We start from the raw sequence: 10,690 nt of genomic DNA, 5'->3' as shown, positions 1-10,690 counted from the left end.
GTCGCCGCTTAAGAGAATTGCGCTTAATAGAATACGCCGGTTAAATGAATCAAAAATCCTAACAATGATTTTCCCGTATCCTTATACATGTAAAATTCACCGCTTAAGTGAATAAACTTTTCGCTTAATAGAATCAAATTTAGTTTGAAGACGATGTTTACATTCAATGTTGTTGTCGATTAAATACAAGTTTCATTGTCAGTACTTTCTCATAGCACCGTCGGTATTACATGCTCATAATAATTAATTGTGTTAGTGATACAAGTATGAAAAAATCATCAGCTATAGTTCATAGAAAAGGCTTAAGTGTCCTTGAAAAAAAGGAGCTACTAAAAAAATATGATTTGTTGCCAAATTTATCACAAAGTGATGCAGCGCTGTTATTAAACATATCACAAGCTACTCTTAGTAGATTATTATTAAATCGTTACGAGATAGAAAGTACCTCTTGCTCTCACGAAAATCTCAGCCGCAAGAGAAAACGATGCGGCAAAGACGAAGACGTAGAAAAAACGTTGAAGAAATGGTTTGTGGAAGTGAGAGAAAAAGGCGCTCCAATTAATGGCCCGTTACTTAAAGCAAAAGCTGAAGATTTGTCAAAGAAATTAGGCAAAGAAAATTTCAAGGCCACTGACGGTTGGCTCTCACGTTGGAGAGGCCGAGAAAATATTGTGTATCGCAAGCCACATGGTGAACAAGCCGAAGCTGATTTTACAAGTGCAAATGAGTGGTTTATACAAGAATGGCCAGAAATATCTAAAAATTATTCGCCAAGCGATATATTTAATGCTGACGAAACGGGTTTATACTACCGAGCATTACCAGAGCATACATATGCTCTAAAATCAGAAAATACGAAAGGCTTCAAAACAAGTAAGGAGCGTATAACGTTGTTATGCTGTGCCAGTATGGCAGGTGAAAAAAAAGACCTGTTTGTTATTGGAAAATTTAAGAATCCACAATGCTTCAAAGATGTGACTCAATTGCCTATTGCTTACACGGCCAACAGAAACGCGTGGATGACAAGAGACATTTTTTCTGATTGGCTACGAAATTGGGATAGACAATTAAAACGCAAAATTTTATTAACCATTGATAATTGCGGTGCACATTCAAACTTAGAGCCTATGAAAAATATTACAGTGGTTTATTTACCTGCCAACACGACGTCTCTGATACAGCCTTGCGATCAAGGTATAATTCGTACATTAAAAGCGTACTATCGAAGAACAATGAGGGAACGGATTATACAAATATTAGATAATCAACAAAATGTCAAAGCCAATGACATTGCCAAGAAGACCTCTCTGCTTGATGCGCTACATCAGATCAAAGAAGCTTGGTCTTATGTATCTAGCGAAACGATAAAAAATTGTTTTAGAAAGGCTGGGTTTGTTAACGGAACTAATGAAATATGTAATATTTCGAGCAACGTTAGCTTGAACGAAATTTATCCGGAAGATATGACACATGAGGTTTTTGACGAGTGGATAGATATTGACGAATGTCTAGAAACCTCTGGAAAGCCAACAGATGATGACATATGCCAAAAATTGGACACAGATGAATCAGAAATTGAAGAGGAAGATGATAGTATAGAACCCGCACCTAATAATCTAGAAATGTTTAACGCATTACAAGTCTTGAGACGAGGAGTTCAACATCGTTCGAAATCCTTTGAAGAGTACTACAAATTTGAAAAATTTATTTTCAAAATAATTGACCAAAAGAAAAAACAAACCAAGATAAATGACTATTTTACTAAATTATAATGGTGTCACATATGATTTGAATAAATATTTAATAATAAATAATTTATTATATAAATTATATATATATATATATTCATTTATAATAATAAATTATTTATTATAATAATGCATAATTTCTCGGATTCAAAGTTATTTATAAGTTATTGCAATCCCTATCGGATAGTAGAATCATCCGCTTAATAGAATGAAAATTTTTGTCACACAGTGATTCTCTTAAGCGGCGACCACTGTATATACACTGTCTCTCTTTCTCTCTCTCTCGACATTTGCGCAATACTCCTCTTTCGTTGCAAATGGAACATTAGAAGCGAGCAGCAAAAAAAAAAAATAGAGAGAAAAGAAAAAGAAAAACGTTGTTGTTTTTTTTTTTTTTAAGCACACACACATACGTGTGCATACGACTATAGACGAGAGAATTACTCAACGCAGTCGAACCTATATACATTATAAAATGCACCGATACATATATACAGGCGAGTGTCCGATCACCGAAAGATTTCGATCGATCGTGTGCCTGCCTGCCTGCCTGCCTGCTGGCGGAGTGAATTTAGGACACTCGCGAGCGAGCATTATATGCACCGTAGTACCGTGTGTATGATATAGGCGCGCGCGCGCAAATATTTCGCAAAACCAGAGCTACCGCGTCAGACACCCGTTGGCGGGTAAATGGATTGCCAAAATGTTGTTCACTTCTTTTTTTCGCTCTCTCTCTCTTTCATAGGCGTCTTTATCTCTCTAGAAGCCCGAAAAATTACACACACACACACACATATCATTATATTATAAAAAAAAAAAATACATGCTATGTAACGACGCGCATTAACTGGCAGCTCTCGCGAGAGCTGCAATATGTATCGCTTAATGCAGCCTCATTATGAGATATAGTAGTAGTAGTAGTAGTAGTAGTAGTCGGTATAGTATAGTATTATGATTGAGTAACGGTAGCCGCGCGGCGCGAGACTCGAAAGAGAGAGAGAACCTTATTACATATCGTGTAAAACAATGAGTGCACACACAGACGCACACTCACACACAAGTCGATCGCGGCGAAAAATAACAAGGAGTAAAAAAGATCGTTAAGCAAATCACTCCGAAACTCTGCTCGGAGATACATCGTACACGAACGACGATCGGACGACAAAGGATGTTTTCTCGCGTGCGGTATATACACTAATAACGAGATGACCGCGTTGTATCGAAATATACATACACGAGAGAGACAGAGTAATGTAAGCTACTCGAGATAATATCCACGGATGATCTTGGAGCGAGCCGAACAAAGATATAGTATACCAAGAGCGATTTCAGCTTCTCGTGCGCGAAATTTTCCGTGTATACGATGTCACTCGCGAGCGGTCAAATGTCAGCTCCAGCTGGAGCGAGAGGGATAGATAGAGGCCAGGATAACTTATATGTATTACGTGCATGTGTGTACAGAGGGGCACGTCCGCGTAAAACGACCCTTGTGCTGCCGCTGCTGCCTCGATCCCTGCTTTAATGCGCTCGCGCGAGCTTATATCGCGCTCGCGGTCCTGCGATATGCAGTTGGGTAATGGGCGTACGGGATTGTGTGCAGCTTTAGATGTACACAGAAAATCACGCGCGGCTCTCTATACATAACCGCGCGAAACGGGGCCCAGGTCCTTATAATATACGACAACATAAATAAACGTATAGCGCATTGCGATCACCCGAATGTATATTAAGCTTATATGTATCGAGAGTTGTAAACTTTGGCTCGCGCCGATCGTGATTTACATCGGCGGTCGTCTTTATTTATCTCCGCGCGGCTTTTACACGTCTATATACGAATGTGTTGCTGTTATACTTGCCATTAGTTCTCTCGACTCCTTGGACTGTATTAATCCATCATCGCGGATGTACTGCGCTGCATCGTGCTGCAAAAATTAAAGGGGAGAGAGAGGGGCTAAAAAATTAAGCGCCCTGAATGTATACTAGATCTAAAATTTCGACTGTTTCATACCCAACATGCGCGATGATAAATAATCTCGTCCACGCGTTCGAGAGGATGATGACTTTTGTTAGCTCGAAAAACTCACCGACTTATAAGTTTATTTTTCTCCCTCTCTCTTTCTCGTATTTATGCAAACTCGCGCGCTATACGAGATCGGGACGCGGGATAGAGAAAACTTCACCGGAATATGTTTCAGCCGTCTCGAGGCTCGCGGAGATTAACGAAAACAAAAACTCCCGCTGCCAGGGAATCGTGAGAGGGGGATTGGCCAAGAGCTTCCTCACTCGTGACGATCGTGCGCGGTGTAAGCGAAAAAAAGAGTCATCTGGGAATTATAAAATCTGCCTTCTCTTACACCTCGAGTATATAATAATATAAACAATTTGTCGAGAAGAGGTGAGAAAATTGAAACCAGAACGAGCCGAGTCTTGTGTTATACGGTCTTTCTTCATCCTTTTCTCAGACGCCAAAAGAGAGGACGCGCTCGAATACCGCGTATATGAACTTCTCTAATTGTGCGAGGATAATGCGATGACTAGCGCGCGGAGATAGGAACTCGCGCGGTGTCCTGTCGTTGGGCAATCGACCGATTGTCACGATTATCATGCTGTTGCGATAGTTTTGTTACTCGAGTTGTTATACAAAATACGTTAGCTGGATAATATTCGCACGAAAAATGAACGATTAAAAACGTCGATAACTTTGAAAGTCAAGCAATCATACTCGTACATGATAACAACAGAAAATTGACAGAAATCAAAAAATCACAGCTCAACGATGCTACATTGACATTGTGTATATAGCTAACCAAGTCGAAGCTATACAGCCGTGTGACAAAAAAGAGAAAGTGAACTAGAAAAGTTTCAAAAGCATTAGGAACGAATGTCTCGCTGATGGCCATGCGGATCAAAGCATACGCCTCTGACATCAGTGGAGTGGTTTAAATCGAGGTTCGAGTCTCGATTAAAACCATTCCAGGGACGCCGCCGCGTAAACGCTCACTTGTACCTTGAAGGAAAAATCCTTCTTTTGTTCTTTTTTTCTTTCATTTTATTATTTATCAATTAAAAATATTTTTTGAATGGAGCAGAACCGGAGTTGTTCGTAAGTTCTAGAGCTAATTATGTCTCGAAGAAAATTAAAAATGCTTATTCAAACTTCTTCAATTCACCTTTCATCGCTAAAACTATAATAGTAAAACCAACGGAAAAAATCAATTTCGTCTGAGCGCGCTTATAAAAATTGATTGTTTTTTTGATTTTTTCATCAAAGTCGATCTCACTTATCACGATTCATAATGTGTAAAAATTAATTTTTCTTATTGAAAAAAAAATTTTGCATGTATAGACGTGTTTGAAAAAAATTATTTGTCCGAACTCTCAAGAAATTAAAAACGCTCGTAACACTAAAAAAGATCATTCTATTCGCCGGGTGGGCCCTGAAATGGTACTTATTGAAACGACATGTGAGAGCATGGAATTATATGAATGTAAAATCGGTGACACATTTTTTGGGCATTAGTATAAACGTAATATCCACGGGAATGCAGTTCATATTTGTGACAAACCCTTCGAAGACAAGATTTGTTATAAATAATTTGCATAGTTTGGATGCAAAAGTAACCTTAATAAACACACAACATCCTTTGAATGTGAGATTTGTCGCAAAACATTTGGATTAATAATAAAATATACGATTTGGAACATTTGGAAATAATAATAAAATATACGATTTACATTCGATTTTTTTTATTAAGAATCATTATACAAAATCTAACTATATCGCATGATCATAATCGCAAAATCATAAATGTAGTTCATCATAAATAAACTATATACAATTCGTTTTGAAAAATATTTTTTAATCAAACGCTATGGCTTGAAAAAAAATTTTGAATGTTACAGACTTAACATATAATTTCATTTTACGATCATATTCAAATCAATATGAATTATGCATTGACAATAGAAATAAAACTTCAATATGAATTTTCAGGAAAATCGATCCTTATTGCAAATTAGAATTATGTGAGTTAATGTTACTCTTTCATTCACGATCGGGGAATAACTCTTCATAAGAAAAGTTCTTTGATATACGATTACTAATATCTAGAATTTTTGCAGAAAGGGCTCGCTCCAAAGATGGTGTAATGCTTTCGATGATCTCTTTTCTACTTGTTTGCAGAACTTGATTGATGGCCTGAGCCAGAGGTTTCTGTTCACCACCACCACCAAAACTAGCCGTGTAGTCTTTAGCAAAAACTTTTGTTGTCATTTCTTCCCAAAACATAATTTGACGTCCACGACGTTCGACCAACCGAAATTTCAATGTAGCCTTCGCACGTATGTTTTCTAAAATAAAATCGCATTTTGATTAATTATGTGTATAATTATACATTTAGACGTTTCTTGTGTAATATTATTGACGAAACATCAGCGACAATTTCTTAGTCACTTGAAAAAACCACGTATTTCCGCTGTATTATGCAACAACGAAATTACACGACTTATGCAAATTTCTAATCTGACAGTTGAGCTTAATATGAGTAAAAAAACTCACCTGTGACCATGTCAATAGGTCCTTTTTCGGCAATAGATACTAGAATTTTCGCTTTCACATTGTAATCAGCATTGAGTTGGACACGAGGAAATATAACGTCCATGTAGATTTTCTGCTCTTGAAGTCTAACATTATAAGTTATAATAGTAAAATTAGACAAGCCGCTGATCTTAACATTAGTCGCAGAAGCTTTAAAGGAATCAAGATTGGCCATAGGAAGTTCTTCAATTTCCAGAGGTTCGAGTGGGGGTACATTTAGCTCAGGAATTCCAACTCTCAATTTCGGCAGTAGTTTTATTGCACTGTCTACTACACATTGGTCCAGATTCGGATTGCGTCGTCCACAGACTTCAATGTAGGATGCTTAAATTGCAAGAATTTGAATACTCGGTTACATTGATACATAGGATTGGTCGAGGAAATCAAGAAATAGTTATTCGCGTGAGAACATGCAATTGTAGAAAATAACTCGAATTTTCAGTTTCAGAAAAGTTTAACCTTCGTCAAGTTTTACGGAATTTCTATGATTAATTTTTCAATAACTATAAATTAAATTTGATTCATCAAATAATGCTTAAAGTATGATATCAAATTCGAGTAAAAAAATTTAAATCATCAATAGATCTTACGTATCGCTCAAGGATATCTTTTTCAAAAGATTAATCAGCATACAAAAGATCGTTGATCACAATTTACAAACAGGTTTTCCGGTATTTATCATAGCTTGATTATACGAGCATTAAGAGTACAAAAACAAATTACGAAAAAAAATCAATTGTAATAATCAAGGCAGTAAAGTAATTTCACTCTTTTTAAAACTTTTAAATATTTAAAAATTGTTGTTACTAAATTTTAATAAAATTTTAATGAAATAGAATTATTTTGAGATGCAAATTCCAATCATTTAAATTACGTTTCAAACATTAAAAAAAAGATAAATAATGCATCAATTCTATCGATTATTTTTTCAAAAATCTATTTAATAAAAACATAATAGGCACGATTTACATAGTTGACCAAATAATCTCCTTCGAAAATATTAAAAAAACTTCGTTCTAGAGTGTAAATAAAGTTTTATTTTATGGAAATAATTACTTAGTTTGATATATTTGTTTATAATACTTACGAACAAAGGCATTTGATAGTCCAAAAAGAGTAGCTAAACACAACACAATAAAATTTTTTGAAATCATTTTCTACGACTGCTGTGAGCGATGAGCACAATAAAGCACTACGTGAATCTAGATTCGCAGTGAAAATTCTTGGCTATTAAATAGGCCTAATACTAAAATTATCAGACCCCCTCCACATCTTTATTGCAAACGGAAAATCTTTTATGATTAGAAAAAAACTCAACACGTGGGGATACCTATTATGTGATAATGCTAATACTGTGAGAGTATATTCATCTTGAATTTTTGTCAAACCTTGATTTATCATTGTTCATAGTACAATAAAAAGTTTAAAATTGTTTTCTAATGACTCATCAAAAATCAATATGCATTACAAATAGCAATAATATTTGAATCCCTAAATTATTACTCGTTAAGTTTATAATTTTTTTAATTTGAACACCAATTCAAATATTTTAAGAACAATTGTTTGAAATATTATTTGATTTTGAAAGAGAAGTTGTAGTAGAAATAAAGAATGTTTACAAAATTATATTTTTTAAAAAAAGTCTGTTTTGATATGCTTGAAATTTATAGAAAAGTATTTCAAGTAAAAAGTACATACATATTGTATTAAAAATTTTAAGAATCTTCATTCATGCGTTCTTCACCTGAATTATGAGCTATATAAGTATACGGGCAATCGCTAATGGTTTTAATATTATATTGTATTTCACTAACATGAGTTGGCCCCCTTGCTGGGATAATTGATAGTGTTTACAAGCATTTTTAATTCACGAATAAATGTGAAAACCTTTGACTGTCATTCTAAATATTCGTAATACATATTTTTAATTTTACGTAGTAACAATAGATGCAAAGTCAAGACAATGTCAAAGTTCCAAAAGAAAAAGATTGAAACAAGCTTTAGCATTGATTTTAACCTACGAGGCAAAAGATTTATCGACAGCATCACAACATTTTCTTCCGTTTTTTTCATCTCTCATTCGTGCTCGAGACAAAATTTTTTCTAAAGCGCCATAAAAAAAGATAAAAAGAAAAAAGATTCGGATAATCTGAAAGATTCACATGCTGGCATTAAAACTTACTGAACATTGACATGCTTCCACATATGACGTATTCCATGCCAGACCAGACAGTGCGCTCGCACGGGGCATTTTTTAATGTATCGCAACTTTTCTGACTCGCCATGACTGGCGTAATTATGTCTGAAAAAATTTTGCGCATTCCGATAGATTTTTGTCTGTTCTTTCCAATGGTGGTATCAGTTTTTCGAAAAAAGTTAATTTTCTCCATGAAAGCGCCAGTCATGGCGAGTTAGAAAAGTTGCGATTTATTAAAAAATGCCCCGCGCGAGCGCACTGTCTGGTCGAGCGTGGAATACGTCATATACACAGAATCTACGTGCAGATGATGATTTTTTGTACCTGAATATCTCACAGTTTTATATGCCTACGTGCAAATTTTTTTCAGTTATCGTGAGATCTTATATAAATGACAACAATATGTTATGACTAGAGCTCGGATTATATGCATTTGCATGTTTTCATGTGGATTTACATATTTTAGACTTTTTTTAATACTGCATATTTTGCATATTTCCAACTTTTTTAAAAATATAAAATCAAAATATGTTAAATATTTATTTCAAACATTTAATTTATTATGCCAGTTGATAGAAAATATATTATGTCCTGGATTGAATCATTTTCTGGTGTATTCAAGTACGATGGGCAAACTCTAATATGCAGTGTCTGCGATGAAGTGGTTTCATGTGAAAAGACGTTTCTAATTGTTCAAGTATGTGTTTAATGGTATAAAGGGCGTTTATCACTTCATTAATCTAAATTTTTTTAAAAATACAGCACGTTAATACCATCACTCGTTAAGCAAAGTTGAAAATAAAAAAACAACGATAGACACAGTTATCAGAAACCCCAGTTCATAATCAGATGTAGAAAGATCATTTTTTGTATACAAAAATATTTTAAATGATAAAAGACAAAGTTTTAGCATGGAAAATTTGGAAAAATATATTTTTATTAATATGTATCATAATATAACTGAAAATTTTCAATAAAATTTACATATTTAATTTTTTTTAAGCAAAACTGTCGTGCATATTTTTATGCATACTTTGGATTTTTTTCGTGCATACACGCTAAACCCAAAAGAGTAATTTCCGAACCTCAAAAGAGTAATCTGCGCGAATTACTCTTTTAAAAAGAGTAATCTAACGCAGATTACTCCTTTCACTTTCACCGTAGAACTAAAAAGAGTAATCTGCGCCAATTACTCTTTTAAAAAGAGTAATCTAACGCAGATTACTCCTTTCACTTTCACGCTAGAACTAAAAAGAGTAATCTGCGCGAATTACTCTTTTTCTGCTAGAATAAACACTGGGTGATTTTTATATTTGCAATAATGAAAATATTTTTCACAAAATAGTTTAGTCACACTTATATGAATAGTTTTTATTCAATTATTGGAGCTTTTTGTTGCTTTTTTATTGAATAATTTTTTATTGAATAATCTTGATATAGATGTAACAGAATATTAATTATAAGTTGCTTTAATATACTCATGTATGTATAATAAAAAATATTCTTTGATATTCAAAGACCGTAATCCGCGCGCAATATCCTTATGCACGAAGTAATCTTTACCAAAAAGAGTAATTGAAATGAATTTCTCCGTTCTCCACTCAGCATTTTTCAAAAAAGAGTAACGTGCGTAGATTACTCTTTTTAAAAGAGTGATTCGCGCAGATTACTCTTTTTAGTTCTAGCGTGAAAGTGAAAGGAGTAATCTGCGTTAGATTACTCTTTTTAAAAGAGTAATTTGCGCAGATTACTCTTTTGAGGTTCGAAAATTACTCTTTTGAGTTTAGAGTGTATAGTCCGAGCTCTAGATATGATGGAATAATTCGTACTTTGTAAAAATTACTAACTCAATTTCGGTAATCGGGATTCGATTCACGCATTAATTCACCTAATGAATGAACAAGATTTGTCACGAGAGCAATCAGATAATATCAATTGTACAGACTTACGTAAGGGGAGAAAAACGAAAAAATTTGGTTTGGACCAAATAAAAGATTAACTACTTTATTCTTTACTTGCAGTATCAAAAATTCATATCAATTATGATCGACAAAAAAGTGATAAACTAAAAAAAACAAATTATCATCTTATGCAATCGATGGAAAGCATATGATGACTTAAATTCTCATTACTTAAACAATCATGTTA

General features: G+C 34.3%; 2 protein-coding genes across 2 annotated transcripts; one reads left to right on the top strand and one right to left on the bottom strand.

Moving 5' to 3' along the window:
* Positions 1–1,766, top strand: LOC111694550 (tigger transposable element-derived protein 6-like; the record flags this gene model as incomplete). The annotated part of the gene is made up of 1 exon (XM_023463129.1): positions 1–1,766. A coding segment is annotated over exon 1 (1,536 nt), but the record flags the coding sequence as incomplete, so codon positions are not given.
* Positions 1,767–5,473: 3,707 nt separating this feature from the next.
* On the bottom strand, positions 5,474–7,557 carry LOC106659624. The gene is made up of 3 exons (XM_014382255.2): positions 7,433–7,557; positions 6,307–6,669; positions 5,474–6,098 (listed from the first exon to the last, which is right to left on the bottom strand). Exons 1-3 carry the CDS (start codon positions 7,497–7,499, stop codon positions 5,794–5,796), a joined length of 735 nt encoding a protein of 244 aa, XP_014237741.1. The 5' UTR covers positions 7,500–7,557; the 3' UTR covers positions 5,474–5,793.
* Between the last annotated feature and the right edge of the window lie 3,133 nt (positions 7,558–10,690).

The sequence above is a fragment of the Trichogramma pretiosum genome, unplaced genomic scaffold (genome assembly GCF_000599845.2).
Source record: "Trichogramma pretiosum strain Unisexual culture from Peru unplaced genomic scaffold, Tpre_2.0 scaffold74, whole genome shotgun sequence".
NCBI lineage: Eukaryota > Metazoa > Arthropoda > Insecta > Hymenoptera > Trichogrammatidae > Trichogramma > Trichogramma pretiosum.
This window is presented reverse-complemented; position numbering and strand designations above follow the sequence as displayed.